At 35.1% G+C, this 21,069-nt stretch overlaps 1 protein-coding gene and 1 long non-coding RNA gene across 2 annotated transcripts in view; both read right to left on the bottom strand.

Annotated features, from left to right (window-relative positions):
* ca10a (carbonic anhydrase Xa) overlaps window positions 1–10,024 on the bottom strand; it is a 190,229-nt gene extending 180,205 nt beyond the window's left edge. The window contains exons 1-2 of the mRNA XM_081392295.1: window positions 9,839–10,024; window positions 9,018–9,418 (exon numbers count right to left, since the gene is read on the bottom strand). Of these exons, the coding sequence (XP_081248421.1) occupies window positions 9,018–9,078 (61 nt within the window). The 5' untranslated portion in view covers window positions 9,079–9,418; window positions 9,839–10,024. The remainder of the gene's footprint in view (window positions 1–9,017; window positions 9,419–9,838) is intronic.
* A 2,378-nt stretch (window positions 10,025–12,402) lies between these two features.
* On the bottom strand, window positions 12,403–18,136 carry LOC308707345. The gene is made up of 5 exons (XR_014032162.1): window positions 17,921–18,136; window positions 17,562–17,674; window positions 17,423–17,466; window positions 16,255–16,319; window positions 12,403–12,993 (listed from the first exon to the last, which is right to left on the bottom strand). It is a non-coding gene; the product is annotated as an uncharacterized lncRNA (long non-coding RNA).
* Window positions 18,137–21,069: the final 2,933 nt, after the last annotated feature.

Genomic DNA, 21,069 nt, shown 5'->3' on the forward strand with positions numbered 1-21,069 from the left:
CATGATTAACACAATTACACAGTGCAGTATGGCTCACACATTATACGACAAGGCAGTCAACTAGCTGCCCAGTGCGATTCCATTCATACAGTGCAAGATGTCAGAGATTGCGAAAAATGTGCCAACTCTGTTACATAACGCTGTTGTCAAGCATGTAAAAAACTAAATGCTGAATGTAAACGTTAAGCGCCGTTGCTATACTAGCAATTAGCATCTGCTCTAGAGAAATCATATGAAATCATCTGAAATCATATACGTCTACTATATTGCAAGACCATGGGGTCCTTATAAGCTGCAAATGCTTTCATATCCAAGCCATTAGTGGGTGCGCTAATAAACATTAACTATAAATTACTACAAATTCCCTTGTTTGGGGTGTACCATAAAGCTTACATGATAAAACGCTGGCAATACGTGTGTAACCATCCGTCATTTATGTATTTTCCAAACGACGATAATTTTCTTCAAATTTGCCAGTCATGGATGGTTTCGGGTAAGCGGATCCACAGCAGCTTTGGTGTCTACGCTCTGTTGTTATGCATTGTCATCATTGTCCCACATTCTCACTGATTTGCTGGCAAATGGGGAAGACTGCCAGATCTTGATCAACGAAAATCCCATTGTATTTGATACAAAACTAAATAGACTAAATCAAGTGAAAAAAGTCATAACTGAAACTATTTTCATAGTATTTTGTTTTCTCCATAAGGAAATTTATTTTTAATGAAAACTTATAAAACTGTTAAAGACACCGCTCGCCACAGCTATACTGCAGGTGCAAAACAGTATGTAAAAATAGTATGCCCGAATTCACCGAAATTATAAGATAGTTGGTGAAAAGTACCCAGCGACAGGGCTCTCAAGTCTCACGCATTGGGCGTGAGACACACGCAATTCAACCAGTTCACACGCTCACACACCACACCGTGTATTTCTCACGCTGAAAAGGCAATGCCAACCAAGCTGTCCTGCGAGCTTTATATATAACGTTGTATACGAGGCGCAGGCACACAAAGTGAAGTTTCCTGCCGCCAGCACGTATCTCGGCCAGATTGCGTTCGTTACAAGGCAACACAGATGCGCGAACACACGGAAGTTGACGGAACATTCTCGGCCACCGTACGTTCGTTACTAGGTAACCAACAACATCGCGTGAACACACGTCGTGATGGAGAAGGTGAGTTGGAAGAAAGCTCGTCTAACATTTTTAGTTATATTAACATTTAATATATAGCCCATCGTTTACATTATTATTGATGCAGTCAAAAACTCTACAACTACTCTGCAACCAGGCCAGAAGCTTTGGCTCAGTTTGGATAGCTTACGTTATCTGAAACTAAGGGAATGTTAGTGGGTATGGGAAGGAATGAAGATGTATTTCTTCATTTTATTTTAAATACATTTAAATTTGTTTATTTTATTTTATTTTAAATTATATATTATACTGTATTAATGGTCTTTCTAATTACATTAAGGCTACATGTATTAAAGCAGAGTGCTCTGGGTAATATTTTATATCCTGTCAAAACATACATTAATCATTGCCTTTGCATTTGTATTTTTCAAACACAAAACACATTTCATAAGCTGGAGTGTGTATTCTTGTGTACACACACACACACACACACACACACACACACACACACACACACACACACACACACACACACACACACACACACACACACACACACACCTTAATAATACTCTAATATGTCATTTGTTCACAATGTCCCATGCACCACACAATAAATAATTATACCATTTTGACTAGACACATTCAAAACGCAAAAAGATTTGTTTTTCCAAACTGTTTGGAGCAATTTGTTATATTTTTGTAATTTTTGTATAACTTATTTGTAATTTTGAAATATAACATTAAAGAGTATATTTTATGTGATGAATTGCTCTGTCATTTATCAGATTTACCAATTGTTATAATTTCAATTTGTGCTGGTTAATTATGAACAATGGGTCAAATTGGGGGGCGGGGACATATGGGGCGGGGCTCCATTAGGGCTCCTCCCCTAACCGCATGTGATCTCACTCCAAGCTTTTGGTAAAACTTGAGAGCCCTGCAGCGAGATTCTGAAGTGCACATCTGATGGACACTTTACTATCCCATGAGGCCATGAGAAATGATTTGTTGGTAGCTGGTAGCTCACATGATGGATGTAGTGCATCCTTATATTCATATTACACACTATATATAGAACATATTTTTAATGGGTGCAAAGTAATTACTTATTCAAAAGAAGTACATACACAGTACACATTTTCATATGGAGCCTGGTTTTGTGAAACATGACCATCATTGACCTCATCGATTCAGTCGAGATGTCATTTTAGCCTATTAGGATTATTACGTTGACTACACTGGTCTGAAGCTCCAGCCCACTCCACCAGCGTCGGTCTACACAGTAAGCTAATGGCCTGTATCCTTTGTGGATCAACAATAGATTTAATACTGGAGGTTTTTTTTTTTGTTTGTTTGTTTTTTTTAGCTCTGATGGCCTTACTATGACCCCAGCAGCACCAAAGTCTTAAAAAAAGTTATTCTACAATAAATAAATTATATGACAGATGGCATGGTATGAAATGCACACCCACTGCCTTGACCAGCAAAAACAACATGGAGAACTTAGCACTTCCCTCGGGAAATGCATCGAGGCAAATGTGAGAGTGGAAGTTTTACTACCAGATATAAACTTTATCAGTATTACTGGAGCATTTGCAGCGATTTCCCTCAGAGACTCACACACTTTTATCAACAAGAACACAAACTGCTTCAGTATTATGCATTCAGGTTCCCTTAGAACAATTCATTTGGCAATTTACATCATATCTAAACGTTTTGAACTGTGACATAAGCCCCTCATTCCGGAAGGGAAAGGATAAACAACCAAATCACGTACGGAGGATGCTGACAATCTTGCAACTCTCTCGCTCTCTCTCGCTCTCTCTATCCACATGCACAGATGCAAACTCACTCACAGACACATCTGCATGGGATTATCAGATTAGTCAGCTGAGACAGTGTTGCCCAGTGTGTGCGTGCAGGATCACCCAGCCACAGCGAAAGCCTCTGTACTACCCTGTAGATATCAATGCTTAATGTTCCGGCCTTCATCCGTGGCATTGCCTACACATTAAAAACACCTTCTCGCAGTCACATGCTTGGCAGCGGCGAGGCCTCCCTCATAAAGAGAGCCAAAATCACTGTCAAGCTGCGGCGAGTGTCGCTTGTTGAGCTAAGAGTGGTCAGGTGCGCATTGTGGATGATGTGCCACAGGGCACCTGAGAGCTAGTGCAAACATGTCATGGTGTCTTGCTTCTGTGGGTTTGTGACAAGATTCATGGCTGGGTTTTTACAAATGGCAATGCCCGTTGCATGTGACAGTCAATAGTGTTAGCTACACCCACCCATCAGGGAAGACCTAGTTAAACACAGCTGCTCCTGACTAACGGCTGATTTAGAAGTTCAGCAAGTCTTTAGCCTTTCAGTGTTTTAAAATATGGCTTGTGTCTGGTTTTACTGAATCAAATGCTTAATTAAATTAAATGCTTCTTCAGGCTAATTCAAAATTCACACTAAAATTCTCAGGAATCAGGGAAAGTGGGAGTAATTTTATAGAGAGCATGAGATTAGAAACATAGGCATGGTTATTAATGAGAAACATTACTCCAATTTTATCTAATTATACTTTTATCATACATTCTTTAATTTGAGCTATAAAAATAGGTTACATTTTCTGCATGGGACCAAAATAAAAAACAAAAAAAAGCATTAATTGAATGCATTCATTTGAATATTCCACAATCATTCACAAACATATTGTGCCCACAACTGCTTAACGAGTTCGAAGAACCATGCAAAAAGCTACAAGAACCATGATAAGATTTGATAAATTACAACATTTAGCCACCATGGATGAAAGTGCACACAACCTCTTCAAGTCTTAATAATGCCACCATAAATGCCTCACTCCCAATAAGCAAGAGATGCTCTTTAAACGAATTGGAGACAGTATCCAGCTCTGATTAATCCAGTCCTCCAAGACTAAAGGACTGACTTTTTTCATTGTCAAGAGGTTTGAAGGAAAAGTATGTGAATGGTTACTAAAAGCTACAATCCCATGCTGCTATCAATGAATCGAGTGGCAAAACAACTTCCAAAATGCTTTTGATTGGACTTAATCACACATTCTTCCAATTACCTGGATGAATGCATTCATAACAGCAAAGGCAAACTGCAACAAACTAGGACTGTAAACTCTAGTGTGTCACATTTTTGATTTTTAGATTCTCAGTCCTATTCAAACAAACCTGAAAGGCATAATCAAGTCTGTTTATCAGAACTTCCACTGAGACAGGTTTGAAATATCAAAATATCAAATATTTTTTCCATTAACTCACTTCATAATGTCAGTTGAGTGTTTAAAAGCATCCTTCTATGAGATGATGTGGCTTCTTACTAGAGCCCGACCGATATATCGGCGGGTCGATATTATCGGCCGATATTAGGCATTTTCCAAACTATCGGTATAGCCATTTATAATGGCCGATAAATGAATATTTTAAAAATAAAATAAAAGCGGACGAAACACCCTTCAACCATGTTATGAGTGTTGGCGTTGCATAGTTTGTCCACCAGAGGGCACTATACAAGGAAGATCGCTAACATCAATGAGCTTGGAAATCACAACAAACTTATTCTGCCTAAATAAAGTAATGATTACTGTATTTATAACTAGTATATCTGTAGTTCCAGTCTCTGCATTGTAAAATGAAAGTTAGGCACGCGAGGAGTGAACATTTAGACAGAGAGAAAAAGTATCAAACATAGCCTGTGCAAAAAAGTTAGCTTTTCTTTTACACGTGTGTGAAATCCAAGTGTGCGTTGCTGACTTCGTTTAGCCGCAGCATTAACGAGTCACATAATGTATTTAGTGCATCACTAAGTAGTAGATTTTAGAAGGCAGGCAGCAAATGATGATTGAAAATGGTTTGTTGTAGCTTGATGGAATAGATGGATAGAATTAAAAGAGTGCAGGTAAAGGGATAAGCAAGTTGACATTGTAATTATAAGGTAGCTTATAACATTGACATTTGGCAGACGCTTTTATCAAAAGCGACTTACATTGCATTTCAAGGTATACATTTACAATCTTATCAGTTCTTCACACACACACACACACACACACATTATTACATAATTGAATTATTACTGTCAATATTAATAATAATAGTTTACTTTTTTTTGTTCAAAGGACTTTAAGTTTCATATCTTAAGTTTGTATTTTTATACATTATATTTATCAGAACTTTAATATATTCTGTTCTGTTGTGACAATAAAGCAAACAAGTTTATTTTTAAACTGCATTATCATATTATTTTAGTAAGGCTGAGGACTCTTAAATAACGACAAATAACTAATGTTAGGGAAATCTGTTGATGTTTTGTTATGCGTTTCTGGATTTTTTTTTTTAAATATATATCGGCCAATATATCGGAATATCGGATTTTTAAATCACCAAATATTTGTATCGGTCGGGCTCTACTTCTTACACAGAATAAGGTACACAACATAGCCTTTATCACTGTATAGAATACTGTGAAATAATATGCTGATTTGAAGTATAAATATAATTTATTATCATGAAAATACCCGAGAATGCTTGAACTCATATAAAACATATTCTCATAGTGTGTCATGTGTTTATTAGTCATAAAGTCTAAAGTGTTTCAATCTTCTGTTTATTCAGCTACAGCGATAGTATGATGCCCATAGGGAATTAGGGATTTCCTGGAACGATGAGCGTTATACTTCTGCAGGGCATATTTGCAGTGTCTGCATGAGAGCGCCCTCTGGCTTTTATAAAAAAAAAATATATATAAGAAAAAAAATTATTAATAATAATAATAATAATAATAATATTTTATATATATATATATATACACACACATATATATGTATATGTGTATATGTATATGTATATGTATATGTATATATATATATATATATATATATATATATATATATGTATATGTATATGTATATGTATATGTATATGTATATGTATATATATATATATATATATATATATATATATATATATATATATATATTTGCAGCCTTTGTCAAATCACGTGTGGTTTATTTAGATTCACTGCGGTTTATTTAGATTCGTTGCACAGCCCTAATATAAACACACACACACACATATACACATACATATACATATATATATATACTAATTGATTTGACAGCACTATATTGATTGATTACATCATTTGCAGTGTTTCATGGGAGTGGACGAGGCTAAAGAGCCCTTTTGGTGCAGTTTGCTTGTTTCGACTCTCTGATTGATGGAATTTTCTGTACAGCATCATGGGTAGTGTAATTTTTCCACTACGGTTTCCACTGTTAAACAATTATTTTAAAAAGGTTGAAAAGCTTTTTCACTCTATTGCCATTACACAGAGTTAAATATTATACCACAATACCAAATATCCAGTGAGGTTCAAAAATCCAACACTGAAAACTTTCTGTACCTCATTGTATATCCTAAAGAGTATGATCATTAAATGAACTAGAAAGAGCACAGAATAAATCAGTTCCAATAAGAATATCATACAGTATCATAATTAATAGAACTGTAATTGATTTTATATCAACAGTCCCTCTAAAACTGCAGTATTTTTGCACAATGACACAAGGAGATGCTCTGCACTTTTTGAGAATCTGTGTTCATGAAGCGATCCCTGTGCCGCTGGATCCAGAGCGGCATCAAAGCAAATGTTAACTGCCATAACTAAACAAATGCTCATGCTCTGCAAATGTCAGCTAAAATCTATGATGTTCCGGTAAGAATGCCTGAAAACCAAAGGGCTAGGGAAGTTGGGACTCGTTACAGTCCAATTACGACTGTAGTGGGGACAAAATGAAATCTTTGATCTTTGTGAGCATGTTGCGACAAAAAACAAAAAAAAAAATCATTGAGAGCTTCCTTGTTATAACAAAAGACAGAGAGGCCTTCGAAAAAGATCAAATAAAGGTTTAAATAGCAAAATGGTGTGTTTTCCATCTGTCATAAAACAATGCAACTGCTTACAACAGACACGTCATCAAGAATACTGCTGGGGCAAACAGTGTTGAAAGTAAATAAGAGGGCTTTGCTATTTGGGGATTGATGGCTGTGGAACAAATTGGAAATGCTTTGAAAATGATAATAATGATGCACCATAGCTACACCAGGAAATATCTGAAAGGCAATGTAAACTCAAAATGTACCCGGCCTATTTTCTTTTTAAAAAGCACATTCCTGCTCTTATTATGAATGATTTATAGTGCACGTTATTCCAAAGGGAAGAAAGGCCATCATCATAATCATAATCAAAATTTTAAAAACCTGCTCTTCCTCTGAAACAACCTTTTCCATTGACGTCACTTGGGCTGTGTGAGCTACAGGGTAATGTTAACCCAATGCCAAATAGGAAACTTACATTCATTCTGGCTCTGCTTTGATACAGTATGTAATTTTCACAATCCAATCAATTCCTGATGGCTAAAGACCTGTATTTCCAAATTATATAACGTTATAGAAGTCAACTGAGCTGTGCACAACAATTCACGTAGACAAAGTGGAAGAGGTACAGGGAGACAAAACTGGCACCAGATTTAAGGGCACTACTAAACATAAAACAAAAATGCTCATAGCAACTGATATCATGATCATATTTAGAGATGAATCTTTGCTGGAACATATTCAGCAAGACACAGGAGATATTTATAAGAATCCTTGGAGTCACATTATAAACACTGCTAGTATTTCGCATACATAAAAACACATTAAAAGCAAACCAATCACACATTGTGCTCATACGTAAGGTAAAAATTATTATTGCAAATCAAAAACAGTTTGAATTTCCATATAAGTAACCTCATGTAAAATGTTCACCATCGTTGAAATGTACATGCGGTTACTAAAAAGGAAAGCTCGCAGGGGCCATGAACACTAGTCAAGGACGTTTACGTTGCCTGTCCTACGCATCATGATGAGAGAGACTGATGTGTTGCGCGCTGAGTTGCCATCAATGTCCAGTTCTCGCGTGGGCGACACTGCTGGAGTCTGGACGTGTTCCATAACCCTCTCGCGAGGAGCTTTAAAGTTGAACCAGAACGGACTTTATTTGTTTAGTCATTTAATAACATTCGTGACTTTTATTTGGACGGCTTTTGGCAGTCATTTAGACTTCTGCCCACTGAATAAGTTATTTCCGTGGGTGTTCTGGTTTTTAACACTATAATGTCTGAGAGGACAGCATATAATCGACCTCACACGAGCTCCGCATTAAACTGACTAAGTGATAGTAACTGGTAAAATGGTAACAGTTCGAGTAGACCAGTTCGAGCTGCAATTTGGGTTTCCATTGCTCCTACATATGGTCTTTGCAGACTGCCTCCAAAAATCACCATTTCACATTTACAAAACCAGTGGATGAAAAACTCATAGCCTATGACTAATTTAATGTAATTTAATTTTTTATGTAATTTAATTTATGCTTCACTTAGCCTACTGTACGCCTAGCCTTACAACACATCCACCCGAATGAGTTAGTATGGCAAATAGACCATCATTAAAATATAACAGCCACACAGTATTAAGCAAATATATTATTAACTTAAATTATTTTAATTAATGAAGGAATAGTGGCCTAATTAATGTAAATGGCGTGGCTATAAACGTTGTAGGCAACATGAAAAATAAGTGATTTTTATATAATCAAAAACTGGATTTTGATGGAATTCCGCGCCTTCCGAAGGATTTTACGTAATAATTTTATATTATTTGAATAATAGTGGACAAACTACGTACAGTGAATGATTTTGTAATACATGTTTTATGGTTTTAACACAACTCAAGCTATAACACGAATATCAAAGCACTTCTTGTAAAATAATAATAATAATAAATAAATAAATAAATAAATAAATCATAATGTACAATCTTACCTGAAGTGCAAACAATCAGATTGACTTGAAGGATAATAAATATTTCCCAGATTATATCCATGTTTTGTCTTCATTCCAAGTCCATTGCGCTCAGAAAACGGGGATCAGTTGCAGATGAGTCCACCCAGTCTCTTTCCCACTGGACACCTTCCACAAGATCCTCTCCAAATCACACACATAGCACATTTATCTCGAGGACATAACGCCACATTTCAAACGGGCTGAAATCCAAACAATTAAGACTATGTCCCGAACTAAAGGGGATCTGGAGTGATATCCTCAGTGCGAATACTTTAATAGATGTTTCGTTGCGTCCCACAAGCCTCCATAAAAATGACTCAAGCGTTCCAGAAGTGCTTCTGTTATATGCCACGCAGACGCTGGACTCCGTTGATGTGACCCTGCGAAAAGAGAGAGTACAACTGTGATTTGACGTGTCCTCGTAGTGGGCAAGGTCGGAGCTATGCGCGAGAGTAACAGTTTTAACTCAGCCAGGTTTAACGGGTAAGTCACGGGACCGCGCACTTGCTGTAAGGGGGCGTGCTTCCCTCGTTCACGACATGCCGTTACACTTACCAGCGCACGCGAGCACTGCTTCATTTATCCATCTGCTTTCATATAGTGTCATTAAAAAGAGGAAAGTTGTAAATATAAGCTAACTTGTTGTGTTTTTTGGAACACTTACGGGAGTTGACAGTTTCTGTGACAGGACAAAACGTCTTACAAACAAGTTTACCAGCGGAGTTATGAAATACTGCAGAGGAAATGTCAGTAAACAATCCACAACGTACAGCACTGCAGGCGAGATAGTCTGCGCTTACCTGTTACTTTTATATAACGGGACAGTGCAAAAATGTAAAAAATTAAAAACAACAACTAAAAATCCAAATCCAGTCCATGAGATAAACAGCTACTGATATTTCCTGAGGTTCACGAGGTAAACGACTGTATACCAGTCTCCTGTGCGCAGCGGGTACGCGGACCGCTAAAACAGAGAGCGCGCTCCCGCTATTAATTGTGTGATCACGTTACCTAGGCACAGGTGGATGGAGCAGAGCGAGAGAGAGAGAGAGAGAGAGAGAGAGAGAGAGAGAGAGAGAGAGAGAGAGAGAGTGAGAGAGAGAGAGAGAGAGAGAGAGAGCGGCGGGTACATCAGAGATACGCCAAGAAGATTCTGCGTTATTGGTTGCATATAGACTAGCCTATCCATACACGCAAGCAATAACGATATAGACTATAAGTTTTCAAAAATTTCAAACCGTCACCATAACAATTGCATCATGTTATTATTGCTTTGCAACAAAATACGTTCACTAAGTGGCGATATGCATGTATATAAACTATTATGTTTCATGGATAGTTTATGTAGGCCTACTGTAGGCACATAGCCTTTTACAGTTGTAAAGATACCGAGACTTACCTTTTTCAATGTAGGCTACTATATTAAGTTAAAATGTCGTTAGGCAGGTTAAAGCATAATATCTGATGCTATTTAATATGATTGTCAGGAAAAAAAAAAAAAATTGGGGGGGCAAAAAAACCCTCATAGTTGCTAGTCATGAAACCAAATAAATCCTTTCTAGATAAATTTATCCAAGCGACTTACAAATTGGACAATAGAAGCAGTTAAACTAACAGTAGGACAGCAACAGTAGGAGAGCCATGACCTTTCTCAGTTTAATCTAACACAGTACATGTACAAAAATCTAACTTTTTGTTAGCTGTCTTCATGATTTACCAGTCCCTGGTTTTCTCATTGCAGGTTTACATTAAGCTGTGATCTTTAGACTAATAAAGGTGCTTTCTGTAAATACAGTATCAGTACTCATATTCAAAGATACTCATGTTTAAATATACTGTACAGTAAGTGAGAACACTGTGCTTGGTACGTTTTTTTGTCTTCAAACCAAACTTGGGCCTTCAGCCAACAAAGTTCAAATCCCCTCTGGCTAGCGCGCTTCCTATAATGTTTTAATTGTTAGGTCAGTAGGTGGTCTTTGGCTGTTCAAACGTATTTGATCACATGAGCATTTACACAATCAAAGTGCATTTTCGACTACCTCTGAAAGTGGTCGAATGTGGACAAGCTCAAAACATTTTAGACCCCGTTTACACCTGTATTTAGTTTTGTCCACTTGTGATCCGATCAAACAAAACACATATACCAGGCCGGTTGCATAAACATAGCCATTATGCTAAGACAGTGTCTTAAGTTCAAGTATAACCCACTAGCAGTTACCCAGCTAGAAATTTTTTGTTCTAAAAATGTTCTAAGAACATTAGCATGTATTGTTCTATAAATGTTTTCAGCGGCTAGTTTTAGTTTTGTTCTCAGAATGTTCTTTTAAAAGTTTGGAGAACATTCTTTAAAAACATTATTAAAATGTTTAGTAGTAACATTCTTTTAACATTATTCTCTAACGTTCTTAGAAAGTTTTCAGCGGCTAGTTTTAGTTTTGTTCCCAGAATGTTCTTTTAAAAGTTTGGAGAACATTCTTTAAAAACATTATTAAAATGTTTAGTAGTAACATTCTTTTAACATTATTCTCTAACGTTCTTAGAAAGTTTTCAGCGGCTAGTTTTAGTTTTGTTCCCAGAATGTTCTTTTAAAAGTTTGGAGAACATTCTTTAAAAACATTATTAAAATGTTTAGTAGTAACATTCTTTTAACATTATTCTCTAATTTTCTCAGAACGTTTTCAGCGGGTAGTTTTATTTGTGTTCCCAGAATGTTTTTTTAAATGTTTAGAGAACATTTTCTAAAAACATTATTAAAATGTTTAGTAGTAACATTTTTATAACATTATTCTCTGACGTTCTTATAATGTTTTTAGCGTGTAGTTTTATTTTTGTTCCCAGAATGTTCTTATAAATGTTCGGATAACATTTTTTTAAAAACATTATTAAAATGTTTAGTAATAACGTTCTTATAACATTATTCTCTAATGTTCATAGAACGTTTTCAGCGGGTAGTTTTATTTTTGTTCCCAGAATGTTTTTTTAAATGTTTAGAGAACATTTTCTAAAAACATTATTAAAATGTTTAGTAATAACATTCTTATAACATTATTCTCTAACGCTCTTATAATGTTGTAAGCGGATAGTTTTATTTTTGTTCCCAGAATGTTCTTTTAAATGTTCGGATAACATTATTTAAAAACATTATTAAAATGTTTAGGTGTACCATTCTTACAACATTATTCTCTAACGTTCTTAGAAAGTTTTCAGGGGGTGTTTTTATTTTTGTTCCCAGAATGTTCTTTTAAAAGTTCAGATAACATTTTTTTTTACAACATTATAAAAATGTTTAATAATAATATTGTTAGAACATAATTTCTCCTAAAAGGTAGGATAACATTCTCTAAGAACACTCTAAAAATGTTTCGTGATGATGACCTTCTATAAATGTTTAATCATAACATTTTTAGAACATTATCCCTTTATTCTTATAAAGTTTTTAGCAGGAAGTTTTATTTTTATTCTTAGAACGTTCTTCTAAAAGTTAGGATAACATTCTCTAAAAATACTCTTAAAAATACTAGGCTACTTAACATTCTTATAAATTTTTTAGTGGGAAGTTTTATTTTTGTTCCCAAAATGTTCTCTTAAACATAAAAAATGCTTAGCTATAACATTGTTAAAACATACAATTTTATTAATCTCTAAAATAAAACAAAAATCTAACAGGTTTATGAATGGCATTCACATAAATTATTAGAAGTTCTGCGTACAGTAGATGCCCAACATTAAATGAAGAACTCAGTAAAGTCCAATGTGCAATCACACGTCTTGACTGCTGTTTGCTCAGAGCGCTCATCATCAGTCTTTGGTTGTCTTGGTTCTTGCAGAAAAAGAATAAAGTCATCTGCATTAATAGGTGTTCTACTGTTCTTCTCTTCTTCTTTTTCAGCTGCTATCCCAGTTAGCAGAATTGAGCTTCATTCTCTGTGTGCATGGTAGAGTTTTTCCTCATAGCCTATAAAAGAAGATCATGCAACAGTGTAAACAAAAATAATACAAATACATATTACATATTAAGATCACAAGCAATATTGACTTTGAAAACTTTCAAAATTAGCCAGCCTAATTATTAATCAGAAATTAATTAGATTAGTTTATTTAAATTATAAATATGATACCTTATGAGTATCTATTTTGTTTCTGTAATTTAAAACATATACTTAATCCATTATATACATGTTAAAGGGATACTCCACTTTTTTTGGAAATAGGCTCATTTTATAACTCCCCCAGAGTTAAACAGTTGAGTTTTACCGTTTTCTAATCCATTCAGCCGAGTTTCTGATATTTAGAAGAATGTCAGTAACCAGACAGTTTCTGGTCTCATTGACTTCCATAGTATATTTTTTTTCCTACTATGGAAGTCAATGAGACCAGAAACTGTCTGGTTACTGATATTCTTCCAAATATCAGAAACTCGGCTGAATGGATTCGAAAACGGTAAAACTCAACTGTTTAACTCTGGGGGAGTTGTAAAATGAGCCTATTTCCAAAAAAAGTGGAGTATCCCTTTAATAACACAACTAGAGGCTAAATTATTTTAACAAACTACAAACTTGGCTTGAGAAGTGTGAACCTCGAACTCAGGTAGCCTTGAGCACAGCTGCAGCATGTCACAGTACTGCCCACGATGCTTTTGCTCTGATGTAACAGCTCATTTTCATCAGTTATATTGTCTATGGATTGTTACATTTCTTACAGATTTCTGCTTGTTTTAAATCAGATACAGATAATGTGAGCTACTGTCTGTGCATATGAAAGCTTGTTTCCGCCATGGAATACAATTTTTAAAAAAGGTAATTGCGAATCACAATTCAAACTTTTTTTTTCTCAGAAGTGCAAGATATAAACTCGCAATTGGCCGTTTGAAAGTCAGAATCACAGGATAAATTAGTAAAACCTGAGAAAAAAAAGCAATTCTGGCTTATTTCTTTTTGCTGTCGTTTCTATATGAGAACATTAATGCACTTCATCAATACAGCTGCTCTGAGAGTCACTTCAGCAGCATTTTAGCTTCATTTGAGAAAAACTATCATCATATCATAAAACACAGAGAAACTCAAAGGTCTACACGGCAATCCGTCAAATAAAAGTTTGGTTTAACCTTTGAAGAACGTTTTGCTTAAATCATTACATTTTAAATAATTGGTTATACAGTAGCAATTTAATTAAACCATTCAAATGGAATCAAGAAAACAAAAAAAAAATTTACTTTTGGGAGATGCGAGAGCGAAGTAGTCCAGTGATAATTAACAGGCAGCCATGGTTAATGCAATTTGCAAAAACCCGCCCCCTTTAGTTACTGTTGCTATGTCCAACAAGCCATGGCGCTCTCACGCCACACATCATGTTGTCACGCAATGAAAAATACATTGCGGATCACAGAAAAAACGCTGAAACGTTTAAACGCAGAGACAAGACAGAGCAGGTTACTTTTGATATGAAAGTTGAAACAAAGTCTCAACGTTTAATTTGTGTAATTTTTTTAGAAAAAAATATTTTTGGTAAAATAAAAATGTAAAAAATACCTGTCAATCAAACTCCCTCGAAGGGTGAATTCTGAGGGGAGTAAAAAAGACAGCTCACAATTCTGATATTTTCTTGCAATTGTGTGTTCCTGCCTCACAATTCTGAGAGAAAAAAAAATACTGTAATTTTACTGATGGAAACAGACAGTAAAAAAGTGGACTTCAAGGATTTCTTATTCTGTAGCTCCCTGTGGGATTTTTTTGACAAGTCCATAAAAATGCATCCATCCATGATAAAAGTACTCCACACGGCTCTGGCAGGTTAATAAAGGCGAAAGGTGAAGCGAAGTGATGCGTTTGTGTAAGAAACATATCCATATTTTATATTTTAGGGCTGGGAATCGATTAAAAAAAGTAACTGATTATTTACACAATTTGCTGTAATTAAATGCAATTAATTGCATTTCCCCCAAGCTTGTAATCATCAATATTTAAACTTAGAATAACCTAATTAAACAACAAAAAGGAAAAAAAGGAACAGAAAATAGCCCTGTATTAAAATAATATTAAACATCAATATATCAATATATTATTATTTTCAATAATCAATCAACATAATAAATTTAACAATTTATTATTATAATTTTTTTTTTCTAATTATCAAAATAAAACATAGTCCTACAAAGCTATTATTACAAGAGCATGTGATCAGAGCAGGTCATTTTACCATTGTTGTCAGCATGACTATACCAGCTCAGTAGGGCTATTTCACAGAAGTCTACTACTGAGAAATTTCACGTTATTTGACTTTGCTTTTCCAGTGCATGATCGGTACATGATTGGAGCGTTTGGGCCGTTAACGACAGAGCAGAACGCGCAGCGCAAACACGGAGCAGAACATTGAGCAAAGAGCTCAATGTTTGCTCAGTGTTGTGTGTGTGTGTGTCAGTGCGCCGACACACACACACGGAATGGAGAGCGCGGAGCGGAAAAGACCCGGTCATGAAAGCTGCGCGAGAATAAAACCTGATCGCCAAACACGGAGGGGCGGGACGGCATATTTTGCAGCCTTTTCCGCAACAGGAAGTCATTAAAATGAGGCAAAAAAAGTGCTGCGTTAATTGCATTTTTTTTTATAAACTCGTTAAGCATCTCAAATTAATCGCGAAGATTAACGTGTTAATTCCCCCAGCCCTACCATAATATTTTATCGACTTAAATAACTAGCTTCCAGCAGACAGCCATATGCAAGTCAAATTACGCCCAAAGAGTTAGTCAACGCATCGATACGCATATGCGCCTGCAAGGCTACGCATCACTACACTTCGGCCACCATATTTGTCTATGAGTAGAAAAATGTGTCGTCCCAGTTTTTGATACGCGACGCACCGTTGTATGCAATACTATGCGTTGTTGGTGGGGGCAAAACTGCAAGTTGCTTGCGTCCGACGTGTTGACTATAAAAGGCTCTTGTCGGTGCATGACATAGGAATAGCATAAGCTTTGACGGCTCTCGCGGTTCAAACAAACAGGGCTAGGCAATAAATTAAAGCTCCTCCCACATTTCTCTTTATATGATTCTCTTTAATGATAATTTTTCTAAAAATCTCTGTGGAAAGAAAGTCAGATATAAATCTGGGACAGATATAAATCTGGCACGAGGGAGAAAAAAATAGATCATTTTTATTTTGGAGTGCATTGTGCGTTTAAAATTGACTACGGTTTTATAAAATGCAGTGGATACTTACTAGTGATGGACTTGTTTCTCTGTTGGTGCCTGTTCTGCTCCGTAAACATTGGTCCAATGCTTGATCTTAAGAAAATGTAAAAAGTGTGTTAATGTGTGTTAACAGACTATTGATCTGGGTGACATAGGACCATTTTTTATGTTTTCCTTAAGTGTTAGGCTATATAAATCTGGAGAACCCTTACTAACATTAACCATGGTTTTGCTACACTAACTAAATGGTAATAAATTATTGTAATCAATCCACCATAAAAATATTGTTTCTACACTTTACTATAATAAAAACCATGGTTAATTTAGCAAAGGACCCTGGGAACATGTCCTAAAAAGAACAGCTCATCCAAAAAATAGACTCTCTATCGTTATTTACCGGTACTCCATGTTGTTCCAAAACTGTATGAATTTATTTTGTATAACCTTAATTAAGATATCTTGAGAAATGACTTCACTGTTTTTTTTTTTTTTTTTTTTTATAAAATGGGTTCCAATGTTGTTTAATTCCCAACATTCTTGTGTTTCAGAGAAGTAAGTCATACAGGTTTGAAAATAATTTCATTTTGAAAGGACATTTATGTTATGTATAAAGACACAATGTTCTCAGTTCCCTCATTGTAAAGCTCCTATGCTGAGGTTTATTTAATTTTATTTTTTCAAAATGTTGCAAGTAAAATGTTCTAATTGTGTTAACTTGTCACATTAGAAGAACGTTTTATGAAGAACATTCAACATCTCATCTCTCAATGATATCCTCAAAACATTTCCCTAATGTGACAGAGAGAATGTTCTTCTTTTGTTATCATGAAACATTGGGACAATGTTATATTGAGATCATTGTACAACTTTAACTTTAGCAACATTCCCAAAATATGCTCAAAATGTTGCAAGTAGAATGTTCTTCTTTTGTTATCATGAAACATTGGGAACATTTGTTTCCATAAAATGGGTTCCAATGTTGTTTTATTCCCAACATTCTTGTGTTTCACAGAAGTCATACAGGTTTGAAAATATTTTCATTTTGAAAGGACATGTTTGGGTCAGCTAGGCCCATAAAAGCTCATATCAAGAAGACAGGTACAATTTTGACTGGCGGGTTTGGACCAGTGTGCCTTTGAGCAGAGTTTACATGTTCTGCCTCTATTTCACGTGTATTTTACTATGACAATACTCACCGCAACTGAAGATCATGTGGCTGGATAATTTATTCCCAAAATTCCTGGATAATGGGAAACACACACATACAGCAATATTATTAGCTATTTGTATTTACTTACTAAAAGAGACATAAAAAGCTTGCAAATTTTTACTCACCAGCTCAAAAACATATTATGATGATGACTCATCATTTTGACGGTAACGTTAGGCCGATATCCCGCGATCATTCAAAAGCCTAGTTTTCATAACTTAGTGGTTCGAGTTCCTCTCTGTATAAAGACACAATGTTCTCAGTTCACTCATTGTAAAGCTCAGACTATGCTGAGGTTTATATTTATTTATTTTTATCAAAAACTAACTTAGCTGACAATATTTAGCCTAACGTTACACATGCAGCCTGAAACATTGACATAATATCGATATTGCTCTAGTCGCATTTAAAATTAGCTTCTCAATTTAACACACTATATTTTGATGTAGCAGAATGGATTTTTATATAAAATAAAGTTATTTACCTTCCGCAGATTGCAATATGTCCGTTACACGTAGGCTACGTTGTTAAAATTCGTTGTCCATTTACATCCCGCAACTCGCTCAAAATAAAAATGTAACTGTACGATGCAAAATAATCCATGTTTTAAACAATGTAAAAGCCACAGAACCGAAGGAGGCTAGTACTGAAGATCCTCCCGAGCAGCAGCAGCGCGCGCACACACACACACTCTCACTCTAACAGACGAATATTCAAACTTCAAACTTGACCAGTAAAAGGCGCGCATAGCTGCCATTGGCCAGATTCCTGGATGACAGTCTGAATAGCCAATCATGCTCAAAACAACTCGAAGAGACAGCCAATAATGTGGTAACATTGCAATTACAGGAAAAGATTACATGTTTTAAAAGAAAGAATATGAAAAAAATGTGCACGGCTATTTATTTAGTTGTATTTGTAAGCTGGCTGTTATATTTAATCAATTGGTTAAATGGTGTCTTCATTGCAGTGCATGATAAAAAAATAAATAAACTTACAATAACATATAAATAATAATAATAAATTACACAAATAATATATACCATGTATAACAACATATATTTACCACTGCTCTGCCAAACAGCAGTTTAAAAGAGCAAACATATTATATATTAAACAGAGCAAACATTGCATATGTAGGCTATTCATATACAATTCTGTATACCTACCTACATGAAAAACTAATGGATTGGTATCATGGTAACATTAGAGTTACATTCATGTGACCCATAATGATCCTTTTGCACTTTAACAAAATATTGACCTTTCCTTTAGAAACACTCTTATGCCTAATAATGTCAACTTGCTTTTCACCCTGTGTGGCACAGTTACACAACCTGTTGGTTTAGGGTAAATCCTCTGTCCAACACAACACTTTGGTAACATTGGCATAATTCTATACAAGTTGCAACATATACCCCGGGTTTCACAGGCAAGGTTTAAGCCTGTAGTCCCAGACTAAAATGCACGTTTGAGCTGTTTTACCTGAAAGCAACTTGCACTAACATATCTTAAAATATGTCAGTGCCATTGTTTTGTCTCAAGATGCACACCAGTAATGTTTCTTTTTCTTTTTTCTATAAGGCACATTTTTAAAAGCTAATTAAATGCACTAAGGCCTAATCCTGGCTTAATCTAAACTCTGAAACCGGGTCTGGGTTAGAAATTAAGGGTTAAGGTTAACCCTAACCCTAACCCTTGTCTACAGACTTTTATTTAACAGCATGGATACTCCAAGGTGTTGACTGCAGTGGTTAGGCCTTTAGCGTTGATACAGGACGAATAACTTCTTACTGTGACAGTCTGTAATGTATTTTAGCAAAGAGTGTTTGTATGGATTGTCCCTAATTAAGCTAGAGCTATTGGTGCATTCAAGTCATGTCATAAAGATCGTATTTACAAGTTGAACGCCACCACAATGATGAGAATATGAGTAGGAAGCTCAGGATTTTCTTTAACCCCGATCTTGAAGAGTTAGGGGTGTGTCAGTGGGAAACATTGTGGGATACCACTATACTTAGGTATTCAGCAGTGACAATGAAGTAAGCTAATGCCTGCACAAAATATGATAGCATTAATATGTAACAGTATAATATGTGATGATAAAGTTTACAGTGGCTTCATTAATTTAAAACATTAAACAAAATTGTAAAACCTCATGAATACAAACTTCCCAGGAGGACTTAAATGCACCATATGTTCCATCGTGAACCCTGTTGGCCTGCTGTCTGACCAGCAAGCTCAATTTAACAATAATTGTGTAGTTTGATTGCTAAATGTTACATTTAAAATGTTCTAGTTTTGTTAACACGTCACATTACAAGAATTTTTTTTAAAAACACTCATCATCTCAGGTCTCAGTGATATCCTCAAAACATTTTACGAACGTTGATTTGATAATGTTCCTCCTCTGTTATTATGGAACATTGTGCCAATGTTTTACTGAGAACATTATATAATCTGTTATCTCAACAACATCCTCAAAACATCCTTAAAATGTTGCAATTAAAATGTTCTAATTGTGTTAACACATAACATTACAAGAACGTTTTATAAAGAACATTCAACATCTCATCTCTCAATGATATCCTCAAAACATTTTCCTAATGTGACAGAGAGAATGTTCTTCTTTTGTTATGACAAAACATTGGGACAATGTTATATTGAGATCATTGTACAAACTTTAACTTTAACAACATTCCCAAAATATGCTCAAAATGTTGCAAGTAGAATGTTCTTCTTTTGTTATCATGAAACATTGGGACAATGTTATATTGAGATCATTGTACAAACTTTAACTTTAATAACATTCCCAAAATATCCTCAAAATGTTGCAAGTAGAATGCTCTTCTTTTGTTATCATGAAACATTGGGACAATGTTATTTAAAGATCATTGTCCAAACTTTAACTTTAACAACATTCCCAAAATATGCTCAAAATGTTGCAAGTAAAATGTTCTAATTGTGTTAACTCGTCACATTAGAAGAACGTTTTATGAAGAACATTCAACATCTCATCTCTCAATGATATCCTCAAAACATTTCCCTAATGTGACAGAGAGAATGTTCCTCTTTTGTTTTTATGAAACATTGGGACAATGTTATATTGAGATCATTGTACAAACTTTAACTTTAACAACATTCCCAAAATATGCTCAAAATGTTGCAAGTAGAATGCTCTTCTTTTGTTATCATGAAACATTGGGACAATGTTATATTGAGATCATTGTACAAACTTTAACTTTAACAACATTCCCAAAATATGCTCAAAATGTTGCAGGTAAAATGTTCTACTAGTGTTAACTCGTCACATTAAAATAACGTTTTATAAAGAACATTCAACCTCTCATCTCTCAATGATATCCTCAAAACATTTTCCTAATGTGACAGAGAGAATGTTCTTCTTTTGTTATGACAAAACATTGGGACAATGTTATATTGAGATCATTGTCCAAACTTTAACTTAAACAACATTCCCAAAATATGCTCAAAATGTTGCAAGTAAAATGTTCTAATTGTGTTAACTCGTCACATTAGAAGAACGTTTTATGAAGAACATTCAACATCTCATCTCTCAATGATATCCTCAAAACATTTCCCTAATGTGACAGAGAGAATGTTCCTCTTTTGTTT

Source organism: Scardinius erythrophthalmus, assembly GCF_964197995.2.
Source record: "Scardinius erythrophthalmus genome assembly, chromosome: 18".
Lineage (NCBI taxonomy): Eukaryota > Metazoa > Chordata > Actinopteri > Cypriniformes > Leuciscidae > Scardinius > Scardinius erythrophthalmus.